Source organism: Chrysemys picta, chromosome 3 (assembly GCF_011386835.1).
Source record: "Chrysemys picta bellii isolate R12L10 chromosome 3, ASM1138683v2, whole genome shotgun sequence".
In the NCBI taxonomy this organism is placed as follows: domain Eukaryota; kingdom Metazoa; phylum Chordata; order Testudines; family Emydidae; genus Chrysemys; species Chrysemys picta.
In genome coordinates, this window is record NC_088793.1 from 100,432,012 (window position 1) to 100,458,553 (window position 26,542).

The 26,542-nt window shown below is 45.6% G+C and overlaps 1 protein-coding gene across 2 annotated transcripts; it reads left to right on the forward strand.

Annotated features, from left to right (window-relative positions):
- Positions 1-673: 673 nt before the first annotated feature.
- Positions 674-25,114, forward strand: LOC135982349 (A-kinase anchor protein 7-like). Of its 2 annotated transcripts, none has more exons than XM_065588593.1 (4): positions 674-1,062; positions 16,324-16,482; positions 16,898-17,089; positions 24,568-24,704. In XM_065588593.1, exons 1-4 carry the CDS (start codon positions 798-800, stop codon positions 24,687-24,689), a joined length of 738 nt encoding a protein of 245 aa, XP_065444665.1. In that variant the 5' UTR covers positions 674-797; the 3' UTR covers positions 24,690-24,704. The 2 variants fall into 2 exon arrangements, with proteins under 2 accessions (XP_065444665.1, XP_065444666.1); XM_065588594.1 differs by having other exon boundaries at positions 692-1,062; positions 16,898-17,037; positions 24,568-25,114.
- The last annotated feature ends 1,428 nt before the right edge of the window (positions 25,115-26,542 follow it).

Genomic DNA, 26,542 nt, shown 5'->3' on the forward strand with positions numbered 1-26,542 from the left:
TGTTTAGCTGAAGCTCCAAATTGCCATTGTACAAACAGAAATTTTCATAATGCGCAAGGCCACGAGTTTGTTAAGTACACAGCAAACACAGAGAGAAACTAAATAAAAAATAAACACGCTTACTGGAAGGCTGCAACCTAACACTTTATTTACGGATGGAGGGGTGGCCAGGCCAAACCTCTGTGAGGAGAACTGACACCCTATGCGCCCGGAGCAAGAATTTGAGCCAGCCCTGTGGGACAGGAGCCAGCCACTGCAGTGGGATCCCTGCTCACCCCGTTCCGGGACAGGACTCCAGACCCCCGCCACTTGGAACGCATGGGTCTCACGGGCACTAGCCTCCGTGTGCTCGGGTAACAGCCTCCCCCTGAAAGCCCCACGGCAGAGCCAGCAGCCTAGGTCACATTGCGCTGGCGATGCCCAAACTCTGCCCACGTGGCGGGACCCCGCACCTTAAGGCCTGGGGCTAATCAGCCCCAGCTGCCACCACCAGCCGCAGCCAGAGGCAGGACTCCGCCCCACTTCCCTGCACGGGCTCAGCCCCGCCCCAGCGCGCGAGCCAGAGCCAGAGCCAGAGCCAGAGCCAGACACGTACTTCTCCGAACCAGAGAGCACCGATCCCAGCGTGCAACGCGCGCGGACGGCGCTCCGAAGCACTGCACGCTGGGAGTTGTAGTCCCCGGGAGCCGCATTCCCTCTTCTCTCCCAAGCGCTCTCGGCCCGGAGTCGCCCTTCGATCCCCCCCCCCCGGGGCGCGGTGACTAAGTTTGGCCCCTGCTCCATCCCGCACCCCGGTCATGCGGAGGCTGCTATCAACTCTCCGATTCCATCACGCCCGGCTATTGGCGGCGGCTGCCGAGCTCCCCGCCCCGGGACATAGGGCACCGCCGCCTGGCTGGGGGGAGCGGCGGGCAGCGGCGGCCGCTTGGGTGTTGGGCTCGGGCCGCTCTATGGCGCAGTGCGGGGGCGGCGCAGCGCCCCCACCCTCCCCGGAGGAGGCGCAGGGGTCGGGGGCAGCCGCCGGGGACCCTCCCCCCAGAGCCGGCGAGTCCCTGGAACATGGTGAGAAGGCGGACGGGCGGCCCGGGCCTCAGAGCCCCCGGGGGGTGGGTCCCGCGCGCAGCCAGGCTCTGCCCCCCCCGGCCCGGTCTCGCCCCTGCTTTGCAGCCAACTCTGCCGAGTGCAGGGCTAGACCCCGCCGCTGCGAGCCCGGCCCGCCGAGTCCAGCCAGCCAGCAGCCGCGCCTCTCAGCATCGCCTGTGCCCGGTGGTGTGTGTGTCCCGCCCTCCGCGCTGGCCCCTGGTGCCGCCCTGCTCTCCCGACCTAACATCGGCCTGTACCGTGTGCGCAGCCTGAAACCCCCTTTTCCCTTTGCACCGAGAGAAGGGAGGAGTCAAGGCGTCAAGTCCTTCTGCCCGAGCTGTACTGTTGGCAGCACATACAGACACCGCCCCCCTGGTCGGCACTGTAGTAATAGTCTCCACTCCGAGGAGCTCCCACTGTAAATAGGCAAGAGCCAAAGAAACTTTTAGCCTTCTGTTTGCGATGGGGAACTGACAAGAGAGCTAAGTGAGGTGAGGTCATTCCAGCAGGCGATTGCAGAGCCATGAGTGAGCCCACCTCCCCTGAGTCTCAGGGTACATCTACACTACAGGGGGGAGTCGATTTAAGATACGCAAATTCAGCTACGTGAATAGCGTAGCTGAATTCGACGTATCGCAGTCGACTTACCCCGTTGTGAGGACGGCAGCAAAATCGACTTCTGCGGCTTTCTGTTGGCGGCGCTTACTACCACCTCCACTGGTGGAGTAAGAGTGCCGATTCGGGGATCGATTGTCGCGTCCCGATGGGACGCGATAAATCGATCCCTGAGAGGTCGATTTCTACCCGGCGATTCAGGCGTGTAGTATAGACCTAGCCTCAGTTCAGAGCCATAAACACAACACCATCTTTTAAAGCCAGAGGGAGGATGGACGTTGCACTCTCTCCTTCCTCTCTTTGAGGGTAGGAAGAGACTAAGGTTGCGTAGAGGGTATAAGTACAGCTGTGTTTTTGTAGTTCGTGTATGACTCATTTAACTGAATGCAAGAGACCCCATAGCAGCTTTTAATATCCAGTTGTGTGTGATAATTTAGGTCCGTCAACACCTACCAACTCAGGCAGCTGGGGTGTCAGACCAGTCTAGGAAAATCCCCTCCTACAGTATCTTAGCAAAGAACAGGGTGTGCAGAGGACTTTGCACAGAGTGGCAGCATCAACATGGGGCAATAAACTTTAGTATATTCTTACCCGCAGGCAACTGAGAGGAAGGAAGATCATCTGTACTGTATACACTGCAAAAGTAGTGTTACCAGCTAGTTGCAGGACAACAATGCAGACCCTATGCCTATTTTATGGCCAAGGCAAAATACTCCTAGCTTTTGCAGTTTAACAGTAATATTAATAGTGTGTGGACAGTAACCATAGTTAGAGACAATCATATCTAATTGAAAATGCTTAAACTTGCGGAGATATAGGAAGGAGGGGACACGCATCAGGCCCCAAATGGGGCTCTGGGTGATTGCTACTTCCCACCACCCAACACAGATGTAATGAATGAGGTTAAGTGGTGGCCGTATAAAGAAATGAAAACTACTGATTATTCCTCAAGAAAGGCTTTTAATGACTTACGGCTATAAATGCAACACAGACAGAATAGGAAAAGAAAAATTAAAGACCAGCATTGAATAAGGATTAATATAAATGACAAATTACATTGCAAACAAGTACAAGTAAACTTTTACTACTATTTTTAATACTGCAGCATTAATAACCTGAGATCAAATTATCCCAACACTACCATTCTTTAGTGTCAGCACAACTTGAGATCAAAACAGCTCGAGCAACCCAGACTTCTTTACTCCATTATCTTATTCTGCATGCAACCAGACTGTTTTACTTTAAAACTTTACCCTACCGAGAATATGTTACCTTCTAGTCGACCGCTCTTTGCATTGGCCAGGTGCAGATAATCGGTGCAGTTCAGGTTTCCTCGGTTAGGGGGTGCGGGTCAGACCGATCAAAGAGAATAACTTCTTAGACCAAGACACACACACACACCCTCCTGAGGTTCTACACATTTAATCTCATCTGCCCGCCATGCTTTGAAGCAGGTCAACCAATCAGATTAGGCCAAATTTAGTGTTACCGCTTTGGCTGTATAATTTATGCTTACTTATTTTCTTGTAGCCAGTTATTGTTTAAATTTTATAAGTTATGCTGTCTCGACTGTGGTTTCCCTTAGTTTTCTAGGTAACTTACCTCTAAATGGGCTATTGGCTTGATTGTGGGTAAGGTTATCTTGATGACCTATGCCTAAAGGCCTAGCCCATCAAACCCACATAGGAATCAGTTCTTTGGCTGCAGCGTCTTTTAACCACAAGTTCCAAAGGTGGTTTCAATAAGCCATACCCGGGAGCATGACCTATTATACCATATAGGAGTCAACATAAAATGTTGTCCGGTCGTAGGCGTTTTTTGACCACAAGTTGTAGCTTAATTTTGCAACCTTGCTTTTTAAAGATAATTTTGCAAAGCTCATTCTATAAAGCTTCCGGAAGTTTTAGGCCTAACACTGGCAATACTGTTGTTCATCTTAAGCTTGACAACACTCTTGCTCAAATTAATCACAAAACTCTTATGTATAGTTTTAACATACACCCGCCATCCTCCTTTTCCCTTGAAAGGGACAAGTTAAATACCATGGGCTAGATCTACAAAAGCATTTAGATCCTCCCACTGATAAGTCTCAAAAGGCAGTTAAAAATCTGCCAGTGAGCATGCACACAAGTGCCTCAGTCCTGACACCTGGGCACCTAGCTCATGCCTAAAACCTGGCAGAATCCTCAAACTAGGTGTTCCCCTGCGTGTCTTGCCTTTGTGCTCAATCTGGTAGGCAGCTTTTGGGAACACCAACCAGATCAGACCCAGCATGAAACACCACCCGAGGAAGTGGTGCAACCCCTCCCTCCAACCCCATGATCTTTATCCAAGTGTGGAGAGCACTCACCCAGGATGTGAGAGACCACAATTCAATTCCCGCTTCTGCCTGAAGTTGAGCAGCCACTTGAGCTTTGTTCTCTCCCCTCCTCCCAGGACCGTGCCCAACCCACTGGACTATGGGGTATTTTGGGGCAGGTCTCGCCTTGAAAGGGAGGGCAAGAGGAATGCAGTCAGATATATTTAAATAGATAAGAGCTATCCCGTTCTCCTTATTTTCCTTTTGTTAACCACAAAGTGCATTTTAGATGATCGGAGGAATCAGAACTCTTAACTCTTGGCCATTTTAAATTCAGATATGCTTCTTTCCCCTACTGAAAGATGCTCTCATTTTTATACTAGAAAATTTGGATGAGATATGCTGGTTATGAATAGGTTATGAAAAAGGTGATTTGTGCTTAAGAAGGTAGTTCCATTTGCGTCCTTAACTTTGGCCTATCATAATCAGACTTTAGTTGAGAGGTAAAATGAGAATGAGAGAATTGCAGCCTACTTAAAGGAATGCCAGTGGTGCTGGAACATTTTTAATAGTGGGGGTGCTGAAAGCCAGCCCTCTTACCCTGGGCCGCCCAGAGGATTCAGGGGGCCAGGGGCAAAGCGGGGAAGCTGCGGCGCAGTCCATGTCTTCGGCAGCACTGAAGGACCCGCTGCCGAAATGCCGCCGAAGACCCGGAGCGACTGAAGGGCCCCCCGCCGCCGAAATGCCGAAGACTCAGACTGCCGCGGGGCCCCTGTGGGGCCCGGGGAAAATTGCCCCACTTGTCCCCCCTCCCTGGGTGGCCCTGCTTACCCCCTGTCTGCCCCCCCCCGAGCGGGGCTGGGAGCAGGGCTGTGTCTCGGGGGGGGGGGGGCGGGAGACTCGGACAGGAGTAAGGCGCCAAGGCTGTGGCCATAGCTGGGGTTGAGTGCGGGGCCGGCAGCTGGGACCCTCTGGCAAGGGGCTGGCAGTTGCATGCAGGGCCAGAAGTGGAGGTGCGGGGCCAGCCGCTGCGTGGGGGGCCAGAAGCGGAGGCGCGGGGCCAGTGGCCAGGCCCTTCAGGCACGGGACTGGTGGCTACGTGGGGGGCCAGAAGTGGAGGTGCTGGGCCAGGCTGTGTGCAGGGCCAGAAGCAGAGGCATGGGGCCAGCAGCCGGGACCCCCGGGCATGGGACCAGGACCCAGCTGCAACACCCCCCCGAACCTCTAGTTCCTGCACCTACAAGGAATGCTATCACACACAAATAGTTATATATATACACACACACATAAAGTTCTCAAAGTAGTAATAGCCATCAGTTTCACCATCTCCTTAACTATGAATGGTCCGTCAGTGGACTACCATTTTACTGATACTTCCCCAGTAGAAGTTTCACTCTGGTAACTGAAAGAGAGTCAAGAAATACAGCATCCATTTGAGTGAATAAAAATGAGGGAGTATTTCAGTTTCATATTAAAATTATAAAGTTCTAAGGTAACTAAAGTGAATTTTTAAAAAACCCTGAACTTCTAACAGCCTTTGATAGTCAAGGCATTCATTCATACTGCATTCTCTAGTACATAAATATCAGACTAACAAGATGTCAGTTTAAACTATTGTTAAATTTAAGATTTTTTAAAACAAAGTAGACAGCTTTTCCTCTTTCATTAGATTTAGTGCTTAGAATATATTTTCTCTGAGTAATGACCAACTCATTTCAGTGAATGAAAAAGGAGGGAGTTGTTTACTTGGAACTCGTCCTATAGGATTTAGGCACACTCTTGGTGCTTGCCAGTTTAGGCCAATTGCACATCCATCACTCAGTGACTGAAAGAGGGACATTGTCAAGACTAGTTGTTCCTCTGCTCTGCCCATCTGTTATTGTAAGCAGGCAGAATTTTTCAGAGTGGCATTTGTCTTTCAATACACTGCTTTCTTAGCAGACTGAGAAAAGGGAGGAAGTAACATACTGTACAAATGCCAACATGCATACTGGCCACAGTCCTCCAACTGACTCAATGTGGACAGATCCCTGTGTTTACATGGAGCCCCACAAATCAGTGGGGCTTGTCATAGGCATTGATTGTAGGCTTGGGATCTAAGAAACCCAAATCAAGTTATCTTCTGAATGCCTAACTGGAAATGTGGACTTTTATATAGGATTCACATTTTAAAGGATTTGAGTGAGTGGAAGCATTCTTAGAGTCAGACTAAACTTAAAGCCTGTATAACTTGACAGTGGCTTTCATCCATAACGTCATTGTTGTTATTTATACATGAGTACGATTCTCTGATCATCTAGCATCTCACATATAGGGGTTACAAATGAAAAGCTGAGGAAAACAAGGCTATAAAAATAAAAGCATTATAAAAAGCCACCAAGAACACACATCACTTTTTCTAGTTAGTTACAATTTTTGATTATACATCTGTAAATGAGAAATCTGGTGCAGGAACCTTATGCAACATGCTTTAATATAAAGTAAGACTAAAACATCTATCACAATGGAGTCTAGTCCAAACATGTTCTTAGTTTGTGAAGGATAAGGAGGAAAAAAAGTGACATCCATACACCCACCCAGTTCCTAGAGCCAATAAAAATACACCAGCCTCACAGATGGTCTTTAAAGGAATTCCTTTAGCTTACACTATTTCAAATTATTGGTCTCAGTTGTCTAAGAATTGCCCATATCCTGTTATTTTTGTTAGCTCATCTCCCTCTCCCACACTTTGACCTCTTGTTTGTTTCCTTCATTGGTTCATTTAGATCAGGGGTAGGCAACCTATGGCACGCATGCCAAAGGTGGCATGTGAGCTGGTTTTCAGTGGCAGTCACACTGCCCAGGTCCTGGCCACCGGTCCGGGGGGCTCTGCATTTTAATTTAATTTTAAATGAAGCTTCTTAAACATTTTAAAAACCTTATTTACTTTACATACAACAATAGTTTAGTTATATATTATAGACTTACAGAAAGAGACCTTCTAAAAACATTAACATGTATTATTGGCACGCAAAACTTTAAATCAGAGTGAATAAATGAAGACTCGGCACACCACTTCTGAAAGGTTGCCGACCCCTGATTTAGATTGTAATCTCCTTGAGGCAGGGATTATCCTTTTGAATAGGTTTACACGTAGTGCAATTGGACCCCAGCTTGATTGGCCTCTGAACCCTACCACAGTCTAAGTTAAATAATAATGAATATAATACTGTTCAAACAATGCTCACAGAAAAACTTTTGTATCTCTGCTTCTTAGTGTCCATTAAGTGAGCAGGCAACCCACCTAAATACCTTATTTCTTTTGAGAGAGAGGAGGTGGGTGAGGTAATCTTTTATTGGACAACTGTCTGTTGGTGAGAGGGACAAGCTTTTATGCTTACCCAGGACTCTTCTTCAGGCCTTTTTCTTTTTAGTCATTTAGGGCATGGCTACACTTGCGAGTTAGAGTGCATTAAAGCAGCCCAGTACTCTCTAACTCGTGACGCATCCACACTAGCAAGGCATGTAGAGTACTCTGACTCTGCGGCTAGAGTGCTTCTGGTACTCCGCCTCGGCAAGTGGAATAACGTTTGATGCGCCCCCGCTGGAGCGCCACAGCGCCAGTATGGACGCCCTGGTCTGTTAATGTGCTCTGATCGGCCTCCAGAAGTGTCCCACAATGCCTGTTCTAGCCACTCTGGTCATCAGTTTGACCTCTACTGCCCTGCCGTCAGGTGACCAACCGTAAGACCCACCCTTTAAATTCTCTGGGAATTTTGAAAATCCCCTTCCTGTTTGCTCAGCCAGGCATGGAGTGCTCTCAGCGAATCTTTCCAGGTGACCATGCCTCCACACGCCAAGCGATCCCCGGTATAGAGCAATGGCGAGGTGCTGGACCTCATCGGTGTTTGGGGGGAGGAAGCTGTCCAGTCCCAGCTGTGCTCCAGCCATAGGAATTATGATACTTTGGGGCAGATATCAAGGGACATGAAGAAAGGGGCCATGACTGGGACACTCTGCAGTGCAGGGTTAAAGTGAAGGAGCTGCGGAATGCCTACCACAAAGCCTGCGAGGCAACCAGCTGCTCCCCTGCTGCCCCCACGACCTGCCGTTTTTACAAAGAGCTGGACGTGATACTTGGGGGCTACCCCATCTCCACTCCGAGTATCACCATGGACACTTCAGAGCCCAGTCCAACAAGGCAGGAGGAGGAGCAAAGCGGGAGTGAGGGTGCTGAGGAGGAGGAAGACACCCCGGTATCCCTAGATGCACGCAGCCAGGAGCTGTTCTCAAGCCAGGAGGAAGTTAGCCAGTCGCGGCAGCCAGTGGTTGGGGAAGGACAAACACCAGAGGAGGTTCCTGGTAAGCAGTTTTTATTTTGGGAAGGAAGTTATTCGGTGCGGGCTCTTGGGGCGAGGAGGGTTAGGGCTGCAGTCATGCCTAGATGCAGAATAGGTGTTGATGTGCTCTCTCACATCGCGGTAATCGGCCTCAGTGATCTCTTCAAAGGTCTCATCCAGAACTTGGGCAATGAGCTTGCGCAGGTTTTGTGGGAGAGCCACTGTGGTCCTTGTCCCAGTCAGGCTAACATGTCCGCGCCACTGTGCCGTGAGAGGTCGGAGGACCATTGCTGCACACAGGCAAACTGCATATGGGCCAGGGCGGAAGCCACGTTGTAGTAGAAGACCCTCCCTTGCTTCCCAGGTCACCCTCAGCAGCGAGATAACTTCCAGGGTGAACTCCTGTGGAAAATGTGGGGAAAGTGTTCAGTATAGGGGTCCCCTGCAGCTGTTGGCTCTCCCCAAGGCACAGAAGCCCAGAGGTCTGTACAGCCATGAAAGAATCAGTCCCCCTTTACCCAGTGCTTACTCACCATTTTGGGGCTCCCGGGGGTTATGAGCGCTCGCTTTGGACGGGCAAATTATGCTATTGTAAAAAGAACAGGAGTACTTGTGGCACCTTAGAGACTAACAAATTTATTAGAGCATAAGCTTTCGTGGACTACAGCCCACTTCTTCGGATGCATGCTATTGTGTAGACTGTGCTTGCCCTCCTTAAGTACAGGGGAATCATTGCTCTGTCTGGTGTGAACAATGCTGCCTCTGTTAAGTGTTGCATTTTACCTTTACAGATGCAACCTTGAGATCTCAGCCGTCCGTGTTTTCACTGGCCGAGAGACTGCAAAGAATCAGGAAGAGGCCATGTAGAAGCAAAGAGGACATGCTTCATGAAGTCATGCAGCACTCCCTTAATGAAAATCAGGAGTGGTGGGAGAGAGAAAGGAGGGTCCGCCAGCAGAATGCGGATCGCTGGCACCAAAGCATGGAGCGGCTGATAAGCATCATGGAGCGCCAAGAGGACTCGATCCAGGCGCTCGTAGCCATGCAGGTGGAGCACTACCGCCCCCGCCTCCCCCTGCAGCCCCTGTCCAAAAACTCTTTCCCTTGTGCCCCCATGTCACCTCCAACCCACTTTCCCCAACATCCAGGTTCTTATCGCCACTAGCTGCCTCCAACACCTGTAGCTTCACCACCCAGCCCTGAAAACTATGACCCTTAGCCACTGCACTCAACCCCCATCACCATGCAGTATAGCCATCCTGAAGTGCATCACTCATTGCACAGCACTCCAAACAGGAAGGCTGAGTATGATAACAGGACCTACGCAAATCTGTGATTGTACCGTTCCCCACCCCAGCCCCTTGCTCTTTCTGTTTCCCAAACAGTTGTGTTTCTTTTCAATTAATGCATTTTTTTGCTTTGAAAACATTCTTTATTATTGCATAAAGTAAAAGATACCTTAGCCCAGAAAAGCAACAGGCACTGCAAGTCAGTGTATCATATGTAGCAAATACAGATTACTGCTCACATTGGAACCACTGCACTTCACTCCTGTGCAGGGCACCAGACATTACTGGTGACTTTCAGTCTCAAATTGTTCCCTCAAGGCATCCCTAATCCTTGCAGCCCTGCGCTGGGCCCCTCTAATAGCCCTGCTGTCTGGCTGTTCAAATTCAGCCCCCAGGTGTTGAACCTCCGAGTTCCATGCCTGAGTGAAGCTTCCACCCTTCCCTTCACAAATGTTATGGAGGGTACAGCACACGGATATAATCGCGGGGATGCTGTTATCGGCCAGGTCCAGCTTCCCATACAGAGCACGCCAGCGGCCCTTTAAACGGCCAAAAGCACACTCCACAGTCATTCTGCACTGGCTCTGCCTGTTGTTGAGCCGTTCCTTGCTGCTGTCAAGGCTCCCTGTGTAGGGTTTCATGAACCACGGCATTAAAGTGTAAGCGGGGTCTCCAAGGATCACAATGGGCCTTTTGACTTCCTCTACGGTGATCTTCTGATCTGGGGAAAAAGTCCTGGCTTGCAGCTTCCTGAACGGGCCAGTGTTCCGAAAGATGCGTGTGTCATGCACCTTTCCGGGCCAGCCTGCATTAATGTCAATGAAACGCCCACAGTAATCCGCAAGCACTTGGAGAACCATAGAGAAATACCCATTCCGATTAACGTACTCGGAGGCTAGGTGGGCTGGTGTCAGAATTGGAATATGCGTCCCATTTATCGCTTCTCCACAGTTAGAGAAACCCATTTGTGCAAAGCCAGCCACAATGTCATGCACGTTACCCAGAGTCATGGTTCTTTTGACAAGGATGCAATTAATGGCCCTGCAAACTTGCATCAACATGGTTCCAACAGTTGACTTTCCCACTTCAAACTGGTTAGCGACCGATCGGTAGCTGTCTGGAGTTGCTAGCTTCCAGATTGCAATAGCCACCCGCTTCTCCACCATCAGGGCAGCCAGGGCCGGCTCCAGGCACCAGGCACCCAAGCACATGCTTGGCCGGCGCCTGGTAAGGGGCGGCGGGGGGAGCGCGGCGTGGCATTCCGCGGGGGGGGGGGGGCGCTCCGGCGGCGCGGCGCTGGGGGGGCGGGCTCCGGTTGCGCAGGGCTCGGTGAGGGGGCAGCGTGGGCGTGGTGCTGGAAGGGGGTTTCGGTGGGGGGCGGGGGTGGGCTCCGGCGGCGCGGCGCTCGGCGGGGGGGGCAGCGCGGGGCTCGGCGCTCGGGGGGGGGTCCGGCGCGCGGTGCTCAGGGGGGGTGCGGCGCGGGCGCGGCGCTGGAGGGGGGTTCCGGCGGCGCTTGGCAGGGGGCGGGGGCGGGCTCCGGCTGCGCGGCACTTGGGGGGGGGGCGTCGCGGGGCTTGGCACTCGGGGGGGGGTTCCAGCGGCGCTCGGCGCAGGAGGGGGTGGGCTGCGGCGCTCGGCGGGGGGGCGGCGCAGGGGGCGGCGCTCTGGGGGGGGTTTCCGGCGGCGCTCGGCGGGGGGGCGGCGCGGCACTCGGCTGGGGGGGACGGCTCGGCGGGGGGGCTGGGGAGCGGCGCTTTTTTTTGCTACTTGGGGCAGCAAAAAAGCTAGAGCCGGCCCTGAGGGCAGCTCTCAATCTCGTGTCCCCAGGGTGGGGGCGAGCTCTTCACACAGTCTCATGAAAGTGTTTTTTCTCATGCGAAAGTTCTGCAGCCACTGCTCATCATCCCAGACTTGCATGACGATGTGATCCCACCACTCAGTGCTTGTTTCCCGAGCCCAAAAGTGCCGTTCCACGGTGGTGAGCATGTCCGTGAATGTCACAAGCAATCTCGTGTCATATGCGTTACTCGAGTCAATATCATCGTCGAAGTCCTCGCTGTCACTTTGGATTTTCAGGAATAACTCGACTGCCAAACATGATGTGATGGTGAGACTCATCAGCATATTCCTCAGCAGTTCGGGCTCCATTCCCACAGACCGAAAGGGAAGAGAGCGCACAGTACAAAAAAACGTTGAAAGATGGTGCCATCTTGAAAGATGGAAGCAGAGGGATTGCTGGGATGCGAAGCGATGCATCACGGGGCATTGGGACAGGACCCAGAATGCCCCGTCCCCACGCCCCCTTACCACAAGCCACAGCACCAGAATGGGAAGAGATGCTCTGTGGGATAGCTTCCCACAATGCACCGCTCCCAATGCCGCAAATGTGGACACACAAGTGTGTTTGCAGCTGTCAGCGTGGACAGACTGCAGTGCTTTCTCTACTGCGCTCTACGAAGGCTGGTTTAAGTGCTCTACATTTGCAAGTGTAGCTATGCCCTTAATATCCAGTTCAGTAACTGGAACAGCTCCTGGGCAGCCTGAGTACTCAGATCACAATTTACCTTGTGATTTTCCCCTCCCCCCCTTTATGCTGAAGCCAATTAGTACTTAATCAGGTGTCTTATCTTCCCGAGCATTAGGGATGAGGTATCCAAGAAACAGTCTACAGGGTCCTAATAACCCAGATCAGGTTTGTTACACTGCATTTGTCAAATCAGTGGTTGCTTTGCATGCCACAAGAACATAATGTGGATGTTTACTGCCAAGTTTTCCTCTGGGGTTAGATTTGGAATATCTGCATTAGTTACCAGTGGAGCTTTGAAAATGTGCTTGTCTGTGGTAATGAGGTGTCCTGTGATAAACTGCAATTCTGACATAAGTTTATTTTCCAGTACACTAACACCATTGTAATGTGGAGTTTTCCCAGGAGAATACTGCTGGATGCTTGCTTTTGTGCACAGTTGTTGTTGAGAGATGCAAAAGGAGGTTTCAGCTTTACATTTTGTAGAAGATATAATTGGATATGCATAATATCAGAATAAAATGAGAGAGTCTGAAGCAAACATAGGAAAAGATGACTTGTGGATAAATTTATGTTGCATAATTAGTAAGTTTAGAAAAAACATTTTGTACGAATCATTGGTTAGGCTGACCCTTTCATTATCATGTTGGCTTGATATCCTGCCACCTGTATTTCACAAAGAAGTTTAGAAACTGAACTTAGCTCTCAAATGAAAAACAAAGTATATTGAGTGGAGACAAGTGAATTGTGATTTATGCTGGCTCCCTATCTACAGCTTTCAAAACTCTTAGTAGATGCAAACACTGTAGTGATTGACAATTTTTAGGAAATTTTAAATTATCCTGTTGCTTATTAATTATATTTCAATGACCTGTTAACTTCAAAGAGACTTGCCATAGCTCATGTATTTCAAGTGACACTTATGCATTTTCAAAGTTTGTCACATGTTTCTGCACAAATAGTAAAATGTCAGACATTTTAGAAAGAGACTCTTTCCCCACAGAATATTTAATAGAGGAAGGTGCAATACAAGACACCATGGGTTCTAATTCTAGCACTTCTACTGATTATTCTTAATACTTCTGTGCACTTCCCAATTTTTATTAACCCAGGCCTCTGACCTCTACCTTAGGCGAGGCAATCATTTACCCATTTTACAGATAAAAGAGGTTGGATAAGGCACTGTAGGCAAAGCTAATTCAACAGTCCCAAGTTTCACACATCTCGCTATGCTGCCTTTCAGATGTAATGAGCCAAATTAAGTGTTTGTTTGCCCATGCTAATGCAGTGTGGATCTTTATCCCTCTTTAGCAACTAGACCAGAGAAGTTTATGAGCCTGTTACTGCCTCCCTGCTTATGTACATTGATCTTTAGCCCAAATGATAGAAGCTCATTTTTTTAGAATCAGTGATCCCAGGTTTAGTCACTGCAGGTTACTCAAACAGGGGAGTCACTATGCTGTCTTTAACCAGTAGATCGTACGCTACTCAGAGAGCCCGGAATAGAATCCTCATGCCCAACCTACAATTGCTAGTTCACAGTTATGTAACCTGGTTATTAAAAACATGTTTTCTCTCTCTCTGGGATGCTCCCCACAGAGGATAACAGCACATCTCATGTAGTTATTCCTATAGTGAAAGTGGTAGATGTCTATGGTGTCTGTCTGAGGGCTATGAGTTCAGTTCTGGTTTATGACCCATGTAGGAAAAAATATAAGCAAGTTAGGCCTGGTCCACACTAACCCCCCACTTCGAACTAAGATACGCAACTTCAGCTACGTGAATAACGTAGCTGAAGTCGAAGTACCTTAGTTCGAACTTACCGCGGGTCCAGACGCGGCAGGCAGGCTCCCCCGTCGACTCCGCGTACTCCTCTCGCGGAGCAGGAGTACCGGCGTCGACGGCGAACACTTCCGGGATCGATCCCAGAAGATCGATTGCTTACCGCCGGACCCGGAGGTAAGTATAGACGTGCCCTTAGTGTGCAGATCCTAGAATAAATTAATATTTCATATTGCAAGTCACATTGAGGTGAAGTTGGATATTTGTTTTATTGTATTTTTAGTCTTTGTACTTTCGTTAATGGGTGTTTTCCCTTTAAGAACAGGGTAGGGGCACATATTATGGCATTTTTTGAAGAAAACAGAGCAATATGTGGGAGATGTTGGGTGTGGGTGCAGAGAGTGGAAGATCCTGCCTGCAATATTGCTAACCATTTGTATTAGAAAATAACGAGTCTAACCCCTCAAATCTTGAGATTGGCTAAAAATCAGGACATTTAAAAAAAAGTAATATATTTTGAGAATTCCTTTTATTTGCCTTCTGGTTTGAGCCTTTAGGATAACCCTGGAAATTTGGTGCAGGTTTTTCTCAGCAACCTCTATAACAATGAAGACTAGAAACTTGCTTGTTTAAAAATGAAAGCTGAGATCCTCGTGTAATCACTTGACTCCAGAAGCTGGAACTTTAAGAAAAACACTTATAAAATTCTTGATAAAATCAAAAGAGCTGGCAACACCATGCCTGTGTAAGTTCCAAAAAAGTAAGAATTTGATTTTAAAAAATCTTACCTTTCTAGAAGACAAACAACTCTTGCTGAAGACAGGGCCGGCGCAACTCATTAGGCGACGTAGGTGGTCACCTAGGGCGCTACAATTTGGGGGGCGGCGACCACGGCGATATTTCGGTGGTGGGACCTTCCGCCGCCTCTGTTGGGGGAGGCATTTTGGGGCGGGACCTTCCCGCCAAGGGCGGCAGAAAAGCTGGTGGCGCTCCTGGCTGAAGATGTAACATTAACCCTTATCAGGGGATTAGATGCCTCATGACATTGTTAATGATCTTCAGAGTCTTTTTGTCTCTGTAGGTCACAAGTATGAATCCAACCAACTCAGCAGGTATTAAAGATTGTTATTGTCTAACAATGGATGTTTGGTGGCCTCTATATGAGTTGGGTTTAGTGAGTGTCAATTCCAGCTCCTGCATCATAATGTCATCAATACCATGCTTTGCACTAACTGGCAGACTCAGCATGGGCCCTGGAGACTGACTTAGCCCTCTTATCTCTAGAAATCACCCCAGAGCTGAGCTATGCCAGTAGGGCAACCTTCCTTGTTGCTGCCCAATAGATGAGCAGGGCAGCATACAGCAGAGGTATATGAGCACTAAACCCACACTTTTTTTTATAGCTGGAGTCTTCATGACTCAGCCCTCCAAGGTATCAGAGTCCCTCCATACAAACATGGCAGTCTTCCCTTCTCTGCCCAGACTGTGCCACTCCTCCTGTGGCTGGTAGGGAAACACAGGCCCACCCTCTACTCCAGGTTCCAGTCCAGCATCTGTAGCAACAATGGCCTGCTTCCTTCCTCACTATGTACTCTTGCTCTGGACTCCTTTCTACTTCTCAACTCTACGTTCTGGCTTCCCCCACACTCCTCCCATGGAGCAACTTGGCTCTGTAACCCCCAAACACGCCTCCCCTCTCCTATGAGTAACGACAGACTATTTCCCGACAGCCCCTTTCTGTTGGGATGGCCCAGCTCCTCCCCCAGCCTGGACTTGTTCAGCAATTCGGTCTTAGCATGCCCTGGCTTTCCTCCAGGTGCAGCCTATAGTTTAATTGGCCTAATTTACCCCTTCAGGCCTTGTGTGAGTTGGACACTCCATCAGAGGAGGACATTGTCACCTCAGAATTCCACCTAATGATGGCTCCACGGACGTAACTGCAGCCTTGCAAAGAGGGACCAGGATCAAAGGAGAGATACTTAACCTGTTAACCATGACCAATTCACATGTTTCTAAACATCATTAATTTTGTCTACACTAGGTATTAAGTAAAGTTAATTTTGACATAGATGTTAAATAACATATTTTTGAGCATCACTTATTTTCCCAGTCTACATAAGCCTATAGTGACCCCTTCTGCATCCGCCTGCCTTTCCTTAGGACTGGACAAGATGATATGGAAACAGCATATGTGGCTAAATGGACCAATACATTCCTTTACTCCAATGTAGCATAAGGTCAGGATTGAGGTCCAACTTTAATTAAGCACATCTACTAATATGTTGGAGCAGGAAAAAAATGGCAACAAATGGGAGAGAGCAATTGGTTTTACTAATAGAGTAATAATATATTGTATATATTGTCTCAAATTAGAAATCTAAGACTAAATGTGTTATTTTAAATATATTCCAGATGGGCTGGAAAATGTGCAGCAAAAAAATATCATTCCAAAAAAAAAGAAAAAGAAAAGAACAAAAATAAGAAAAGGGTCACAAACTCCTCCTGACTCTATGGATTATTTGATGGCAGAAATACCATTTGCCAGTACAGATACTGGAGATGAATTTGGCAGTAAGTATATTAAAAAAAACTGGTGTAAACATATGTAGATCAAACATTTAGGTTATTATCTGCTAGTTGGCCCATGCAGGTAGACCTCGCCACCCAAACAAAACCATGTGAACTAGCTTGCAGAGTCAGGGCCATACAGTCACTGTTATTAGACTCAATTCTGCAAACACTTAAGCATGTTAGAAACTTACCATGCCATTGTCTAAAATAAGACTCTTCTACTTAAAACTTCTCTAATCCCTATATAGGTATATTATTTTTGAAAACTTAGTAAGAATGGGATGTAGTGCCTTTTACCTTTATGTTGCTGGCTCAAGACCAACTCACGTTGGTGTAGTATTTCTTACTGTGTATATTTTTTTATTAATTTGTATATACAAAATAAATGTTTTGCCTTCTCCCTCTCTTCCCCTAGTTACTAGTACATTTGAAATATATTTTAAAAAGAGGAGAAAAAGAACTACTAGAAGGAAGACTGAAGAAGACGATCAAACAAAGAAGAAAAAGCAAGATCAGCCAAACTATTTCATCTCTCTTCCAATTACAAACCCAGAGGTGGTATTCTTTTCTATTCTCTTTTTCTACGGGCAAAATTACTTCAACAGGAGTAAGTAAGGCAAGCAATATTTAGCCTAAAGGAGCAGTGCTCAAACTATTGGGCGGGCCTTCTATGGGAGGTGTAGGAATGTGTCAAGGGAGGCGTGAGTTGTATTCTTTTTAAGAGCTCTGGCTGTCAGCACCTGTGGTTAGGACTTATGCAGAAGGGCTGTGCACACCCGGGAGGCAGAGATAAAGGGGACAGCTGAAGCTCTGCCACCTGGGCTTGAACTCTCTTCCCCCCCACCCATCCCTCACCTCTCTTACCCCGTCCCCCCCATTCACTCATCGGGAGGCAGCCCAGGCTCAGGCTCTCCTCTCCTCGCTCCTCTCCACCCCCGCAATCCCTCACCTGGAGGCAGCGGAGCTCTGGCTGTCAGCCCTAGGGTGCAGCAGCAGTGCAGAAATAAGGGTGGCAGTGGGGCGCTAAGTGTCAAAAGTGTTATTGACAAATATCACTTTTCACATTGCCACTCTTACTTCTTTGCTGCTGCTGGCATGGCACTGCCTTCAGAGCTGGATGGTGGTATATGGACTTTGGGGTGGGCGGGCAGGGCATAAACAACTACTGACACAAAGAAGGGGGGCCCGATCAAATAAGTTTGAGAACCACTGGCCTAAAGGATGACAAATTATTTTATATTATTCTTTAAGGAACAGTGTCATATTAAGAATCACACTGAAACTGTTTTTACTAACCATTATTACAAATAACAATGGATTACTCTTAACTGAAAGATATCAGAGAACATTTTTTGTCTTGTTATCCAGTTTGCTAGATTTGTGGATTTGACAGGATTTCGTGTGTAATCAGTTTTACTGTTTCCATCTGTATACTCAGGTTGTTTGTGAAAGTCATTCACACAGCAACAGGGGAGAGGAACACTTTAAAAAATAGGAAAGTGTAAATGGTAAATCCACAAAATTGTAGGAGGACTGAGGACAGGTGTATAGTACATGAAACTACCTTAACTCATTTTATGAAGTTGAGTAGATTTCACTTAGACTGTTTTCCTTTAATAACATGGAATTTGTCCAATTTGCTGTATAATTCATGGTGAACAAATCACCTCCATCCAAAAACTGTAAACCTGTTATGTAAAGGACATATTTCAGGGTGATTATTGTCTAAAAAGAGGCACTTATAGGCCATTTATATGTGATTTTTGCATATACCTACTATCATCTCACTAATATTTCAGTTTTAGTAGCAGTGTTCATTTTTTATTCTGATTCTGCAACTGACTGCACAGATAGACCTCTGACCCATGCACAGCCTCACTAAAGTCAGCGGGACTCCATCCTCATGGAGCCAGGTACAGGATCAGGGCCAATGTGTCAAATATCATGAGGGGACCACAGCTACTTAAATAATTATTTTATCCTGAAATTTGCTATTAAAAATACTTACTGTTTACTCTAGATTAGGTGGAATATTAAAGTCTGATTTGCCCTGAGTAGAATAGCAGCTCGCCCAATAGGGGTGGGTGTGTGATTTGATTTTTAATGCGGATAGGTTTTAGTTAAAAATAGACTGATACACTATGTCAGACAAACTCCAGCTACAATCTAGTGCCCCCAATCCTGCAAACACTCATATATGCTTAAATTTATGTTCATCAGTATTCCCATTGATTTGGACTACTCAGGTGAGTAAAGTTACATGCATGCATATGTGTTTGCAGGACTGGGACCTAAGAAATACTGGTTAGTTCTCTTCCTCCCCCAAAAGGGGTCCTTCAGTGATTTCTTCCAGTGTGATGTGATAACTGACCTTCTGGAGAAGAACTGGACAATTCTGTTACTGCTAAGAACTCTGGGACAAGCAATGATGGTTAAGGTTGAAAATCTAAATCCATCCTAGTTCACATATATAGGCTTGAACATGTCTCTAAGAAACATGTTGATACATATTCTTAACAAAATTGAGAGATTGTTGGAGTTTCATGCAGTGCAAATGGTTTCAAGACATACAGTAGGATCTTTAAGAACATGTATCTCATGGTTGTTTATAATGTTGTTGTAACTGTGTTGGTCCCAGGATATTAGAGACACAAGGTGGGTGAGATAGGGATAAAAGATATTACCTCATCCACCTTGTCTCTCTTTCTCATGGTTAGCATGCATTGTCTTAGTTAAGGTAGTAATAGCTGAGCATGATTCTTTCTCACTAGCTGACATATACACTGAGTTTTGCTAGATATGGATGTTGTGAATACCTGTTGTGGCTTCAGCATGGAAAATAAGAGACAGTGTTCGGTGTAAAAGTGGTGCTGTCAAAACCTATACTTGAATACAGCGTCTGAATTAGATTTTTAAAAATATTTGTTAGGAGACCCCATCAGATGTGTTTTGAGGGCCAACCAGAGAGTGAAACTGCATCTGTGCTATATACTCACACACAGACCCCAGTATTGAGGAATTCTGAATAATGTCTGAAAATGAATTTAATAAAACCAAACTAGGTATGAAAGTTATGGTGAAATGTTCCACTCTTAGGTGTCAGTGTGGAGGAAGATTGCAATGACTAATTATATCAGACTCCAAGACAGCCTTCACTAGATAATGAAGAAATGAGATCTTTTACCCCATCTGAATTTGGAATCTCTCACTGCCTCATTTTTGCTCTCATTATATAGCAATTGCAAGGATAGTGTAGTGGTTGAATACATTGATAGATCATAATTGAAAAAAAGTGCTCCTGTCATTGCTGATAGGATTTGAATAATTTTTGTTGTTAAAGCAGAAAGGTCTAAACCAGTGGTTCCCAAACTTATTCCACCGCTTGTGCAGGGAAATCCCCTAGTGGGCCGGGCCGGTTTGTTTACCTGCTGCGTCCGCAGGTTCGGCCGATCGCGGCTCCCAGTGGCCGTGGTTCGCTGGCCCAGGCCAATGGGAGCTGCTGGAAGTGGCATGGGCTGAGGGACGTACTGGCCACCACTTCCAGCAGCTCCCATTGGCCTGGAGCAGCGAACCGCGGCCACTGGGAGCCGCGATCGGCTGAACCTGCGGACGCGGCAGGTACACAAACTGCCCTGGCCTGCCAGGGGCTTTCCCTGCACAAGTGGCGGAACAAGTTTGGGAACCACTGGTCTAAACTCTGCAGCCATTTTCATGCTGCCTAAAGTTGGTAATTCCTGTTTTTGACTTCATTTGTCATTAACAGTAATTGTGAGGATAGCAGCTGTGCTAAGTCTCAGAGCATTTGATATGGGGGTTATTAATTATTATTATTTATTTACTTTGTCATTCTTAGCCTTTATATTACAAAATTCTGTTTGTAATTTTCTTAGATGTAGGGTTTGCACTGGAAGTGGGAGGTGCTGGTTGGATTTTATACTGGTAGTTTTATCCTGAATGGAAAAATTCCAACTAATACACATGGGATCCTGTAAAGACAGAGAGGAGCTTCTAACTACTGCTGCCATTTCAGATGATGATGGACAAAGAGCTTCCTTTTGTGAGAATTTCACTACTCCTGAGGTGTTCCAGGCAATAGTACAAGCCTTTCTGAATTAAGATTTTACTTAATTTTTTTAGCTTTACAGTGAAAAACACCCCTTTGATTCAGGAACAGTTTTGCAGTGGGGGATTTTTCAGGAAACATTTAATGAGTTATCCTGCTTGTGACTGAGATATTTCTCTTGCTATTATTTTAATGGTGTTTTGAATCTTTGGAAGAAAAATATGATGCCCCATTAATTTTAACTTCATACTCTGTTACATTTTACAGAAATAGTTAAAGGAAGAATAATAATTGTTTCCATCACTTTTGGTAAATCTACTTGAGTGAGGTTAAATTTCAACTGATATGCTATGTGTCTGAAGATGCTGTTTCTAGGTCCTCAAGATTAGATTTTAATGAAATTGATTATACTTGATGTGTTACAACTCTAAAGGTTATCAGTTTTGTATTAACTTTTTAGCATTATTCTTGCATGCCGCAAACCCAAATTCTTGCATGTAAGAATAATGTTATTTGATACTATTCAGAATGATATATTGAAGTTAATGGTAAGGATGACCATGGGATCAGAACTAGACTCCTTTTGAAAATTTATTTTTAACACTTTATTATCTAGAGAAGGAGGTGCGTAGTGAGTTGTTGAAACCTGCCCTCAATTTATTTACTGAATTAAAACTACTAAGGTTTGTGAAGAAGACAGGAAGAATCTAATTAAATTAAATTGTCAGCAAAATTATCAGATGAAATTTAATGTAGAAAAGTGAAAGGTAATGTACAGTAGGAAAAACAATTTAAACATTTCATATATATTAATGGGTTCATCACTAGATATGAGAGATCTAAAAGGAGTCTTCTTTAGCTTAATTAAAATATCTGATCTCTGTATCACACTGCTCAAAAGAGTTAATTTAGATACTTGGCTGTATTAAAACAGAAAAGAATAAACAAAATCTGAAAATCGAAATCTGCAAATTGGTCGTACATCTACACCTTGTTTGTTGCATTTAATTTTGGTTACCTGAATTCAAGAGGGACATGGTAGGGATGGACTTCTCCCAGAGGCTCACAGACATACTTCTGTGTAACAATATTTTGCCTTTGGAATAGTATAGATTATGTAGAACAGAGGTTCTCAACCTTTCCTGAGTACTGTACCCCTTTCAGGAGTCTGATTTGTCTTGTGTATCACCAAATTTTACCTCACTTAAAAACGACTCGCTTACAAAATCAGACATAAAAATACAAAAGTATTACAGCACACCATTACTGAAAAATTGCTTACTTTCTCACTTTTACCATATAATTATAAAATAGATCATTTGGAATACTGTATAAATATTGTACTTACATTTCAGTGTATAACGTATTGAGCAGTATACATATGAGTCATTGTCCATATGAAATTGTAGTTTGGACTGACTTCACTAGTGTTTTTTATGTCGTCTGTTGTAAAATTAGGCAAATATCTAGATGAGTTGATATACCTCCTGAAAGACCTCTGGGTATCTCCAGGGGTACACGTACCCCTGGTTGAGAACCACTAGTGTGGAATGCTGACCCTCATAGCTGCTCTTGCCGTTCTTTCCCATTTCTGACTTTGGAACAGAGGGGCATCTCCATTCTTACTTCCCTGCTCATTCTCTGACAGTAAGGTTAGCTGTGGCTTGCCTCTGGACCTGGCTGTGGTCTGCCATCTTTGAAATTGACCTTGTTCACTAATAAACATCTGGGGTTTTGTTTGTTTGTTTGTTTAGAGCCAAGACAGTCTTGATAATAGCTTCCAAGTTGTGTAAGCATAGCTTCCGTGTCCTGAAGGGCTTGTATTGTTATAACTGTGCTTGCATTTTTTTTCTTTTGCTGTCTCTCAGGAAGGAATAAATTAAACTATTCACTGTCTTGAAAATTTTCCTGGAAACTATAATCAGAAACTGGGTAAACTGGTAATTGAAATGATGGACCACTCCATCTTTATAATTTGGACTTTTCCCCATTGGGATAATTGCACTTTTCTCCAGTTTATGACATTAAGTATTATCTGTGCAGTCAATAAATTGCAATTATCTGGGATCACGTTCATCAACATTTTGTGTAACTGTGGAGCTACATATTTCATACTTTTGAGAATTCAGTGAAAGTGTCATTTATTTGTGGGAATGTAAGTGCCAAATTGTGACAGTGGTGAAATACTAGTATAATCTTATTGCAGTGTAATTTATGATCAGACAGTGGGACATATTTTTTTTCAGATGACATTAGACATTGCCTAGATGCTACTGGCTATGGAGAAACCGAAGCATCTTCCTTTACTAGGCATGTTATTTTTTCCCTTCTTTCTTTGCCATCACTCCCCTTCTGTTCTAATTTGTTACTTATTTATATGGTGCCACAGGAAGTACATGGCACATAAAGACAAGGCTCTCATGTAGGCCCTGATCATGAACGGTGCTGAACGCTCACAACTCTCATTGTTTTCATTGGGAGAGGGTGTTCAGCATCAATAAGGTTTTTAATATAAAGTGAGAGGCAAAGATTTGCATGTAAAGGGGGTTTCCTTTTTTAATCCAAAAGCAGACTCTTCTGTAATGAAAATTTGGCGTGTGTATACACACACACACACACACATATATATATCCATTTTACACAACTTTAATTTATAGATTTCAAAGTCATTTTGAGGTCTTTTAAATTGGTTCTTTTAGGTGATTTGCACAAGGGCTCGCTTGGCTGTAGTGTTTGATAGATGGTAATCTGTTTATAATTCACTTAGTTTAGTTCAAGAAATTACTCATTTTACCAAATACTCAAGATTATAGTAAATCAGCTATGTTTGATTTGATTTTCACTAATATTATATTTAGGCTTTGTAGCAATTTTTCTAATAACCATGATGATTATTGTACTTTCATGTGCAGTAAAGACTATTGGACAAAATTTATCATGCAAGCATTTCTTTATGTGTAGTTGCTGATAGAAGGAAAACATTAAGTTATTTTTTTTAACAAGCAGATTGACAGTATTTTAATAACAGTAAGTATCAATATTCTGTTTAAAGAAACTCCTAAAATATATTTGAAGAATGAGTACGATCTAACTTTCTCCTCAAATAGAAAAATCAGGAGTTGTAACTCAAATGGCCCAGCACATTATTTACTGAATACTCATCTGTGTGCTACATACAAGATCTTGGAAAAGCTGGCTGTAGTCCCTCATCCCCTACTGCATCACGAGGTTTATCATAGGCTGGTGGAGGAAGTTCTTGCAGAAACCTCTAATTTAGGATGTTGACAGCACAACACTGGGGAAAAGTGAAGCACCTTAAACCAATGGTTCTCAACCAGGGGTACGTGTACCCTTGGGGGTACGTAGAAGTCTTCTGGGGGAGCACATCAACTCATCTAGATATTTGCCTAGTTTTACAACAGGCTACATAAAAAGCACTAGCAAAGTCAGTACAAACTAAAATTTCATATAGACAATGACTTGTTTATACTGCTGTATATACTATACACTGAAATGTAAGTACAATATTTATATTCCAATTGATTTATTTTATAATTATATAGTAAAAATGAGAAAGTAATTGTTCAGTAATAGTGTGCTGTGAGTGACACTTGTATTTTTACGTCTTATTTTGTAATCAAGTAGTTTTTAAGTGAGATGAAACTTGGGGGTACGTAAGACAAATCAGACTCCTGAAAGGGGTACAGTAGTCTGGAAAGGTTGAGAGCAACTGCCTTAAACTGTTCCAGGAATTAGCATGTTTCTGCTGAGGACAAGCTACTACTGAGCTACTCTGGGATGTGCAGCCATACAATAATAACTCCCTTACTTCCTACCCACTTTGAGTTTACTCAGGCAGATTAACAAAACTCTATCAAGAAGATGATGAAACTTGTGTCTGCTTGCAGAGTTTTTATGCAAACATCTGATTTTAGTGAGTTTGTTTTCTTTCTTGCTTGTATTGTGGGATAGAAAAACTATAATGACTAGTTTTGTTTTTGTGTATTTCTTGTCTCTCTTAGATTACAAGAGGTATTCAGGCTGTCCAAGATATAGTTGTACAAAAGGATCACAGACTTTCCCAAGCAATGATTCGTTATGGCTCCTTACATGTCACGCTGTTAGTGATGCATTTATCCAATGAAGAAGAAGTTGGCACGTAAGTGTTTTGCTGTTAAATTATGTACATTAAAAATCTATTTCTTTGGTTGTAGGGAAGTTCAGGGAAGAAGACCCCATTTTAATATACATGTATAAAGGGTAACAATTCTAAATTTCCTGAGACTGATCATATACCTGCACTTGGGAATGTTCAGAATAATATACTTTGGTGTATGCTTAACCCTTTACTTCTGAGTTGAAACTAAAGTGTGCAGTGGGCCCTGTGGGAGATGAAAGGGTTTCAGTTCTCTCACCACCTTACAATCCTTTATTTAGGCAGAGTTATCCATCCATGTCCAGTTCTGCAGCTCCTCCTTAGGCCTGGTTTTTCATCTCTCTTTCTGCTGTGAGTTAGCACAGGTAGTAGCTCCCCTCTGCTGGCTGACAGCTGCTTTTTGGTTTTCCTCTAGGTCAATCAACTTATGTAGCTAGTTGACTTTAGCTTCCCCAGCGCAGCCGGAGCCCGGGAGGGGAAGCGCCTGGTTGGGGGCGGAGGGTCTGGAGGTCTGGGGGCTGCCCGGCAAACTGTGAAGCCGCCACGGGGAATCTGCCTGCAGCTCCCCCCAGACACCTCAGCTCTGTGCAGCTGAAGAGCGGAGCTGCCCGAGCGCTACTGGCTTCACGGTTTGCCGGGCAGCCCCCAGACCTCTAGACCCTGCGCCCCCGGCCGGGCGCTTCCCCTCCCGGGCTCCAGCTGCGCTGGGGAAGCGCCCGGCTGGGGGCGCAGGGTCTGGAGGCTGACCTGCAAACCGTGAAGGCGGTAGCACTCGGGCAGCTGTTTCGCGTGGCTGGGAGGGAGGAGGGGGAATGCAGGGCACTCAGGGGAGGGGGCAGAGTTGGGACAGTGTCTTTGGGGAAGGGGCAGGGAAGGGGTGGAGTTGGGGCGGGGAAGGGGCGGGCCCCGTGGAGTGTCCTCTTTTTTTAATGTTTAAATATGGTAACCCTACTTCCATGACCTCCGTGACATCAACATAGCCTTATGCAAAAGACCCTGCTCCCCTGATGGGAGAGATACAGAGGTAGCCAGCAGGAAAGAACAGCAGGGAGAACAGGCCAGTCTAGACCTGTTGGGCACCCTCTTATCCCCCCAAATCCTCTGTCCCCTGAAATACAAGAGCAGGAGCATGAACTTCCTCCTGCCCTGGGCAATGGCTCAAGGAGGCCATTGCTGCCTTAGGGCAGCTGCTGTTGTGTAGTGGAAGCATGCTCTCGATGACTCCAGGTGATTTCACATCCTGCTGAAGTCAGCAGAATTGTTAATTGAGCTAAACTGGGAAAGTTCAAGAAGTGGGGGCAATATGGGGTTAACTGCTAATTAGAGATTGATCCTGGAAGAGAGATGCAGAGAAAAAGGAGATAACTGGCATTAAAATAAAACAAAAGCTGAAAGTAATACAATATAATAGGAGGCATTAAAAGCAAAATAAAAATGTCTGTGAGATGGCTGGGTGAAAGAATGGCATGTTGGTTCAACAATAGCGGAACATATTGGTTGAGGTGTCTGTGCAGAGGGAAAAAAAATATGTTTCTAGGATGGGAATATGGCTTCAGGAAACCACAATTAAAAAATGTAACTGAAGTACCTTTGACTGTTGCTCACATGTTAACTGTCTCTTTCAGTTTACTTTGTATAATTGCACTGTAGTCTCTTTGGACAAGGAATGTATGTTTTTTACATAGGTATATAGGTCCTACACAATGGGAGCTTGATCGTGAGTCGGTGATGTGGGCATTTAATAATAATAATGCTCTAGATTACTTACAGTAGAGAATGAAGGTTTTTAGTTCTTTCCTGCATGTGTTGAAATCCATTCTTTCAAAAGATTAAAGAGTGAA

Excerpts from the sequence above, each read along its gene's own strand:
- LOC135982349 (XM_065588593.1), top strand. The coding sequence starts at position 798 with ATGCGGAGGCTGCTATCAACTCTCCGATTCCATCACGCCCGGCTATTG. Across the intron at positions 16,483-16,897 it reads TACTGGAGATGAATTTGGCA|TTACTAGTACATTTGAAATA; the intron begins GTAAGTATATTA and ends CTCTTCCCCTAG. Across the intron at positions 17,090-24,567 it reads GCAAAATTACTTCAACAGGA|ATTACAAGAGGTATTCAGGC; the intron begins GTAAGTAAGGCA and ends TGTCTCTCTTAG.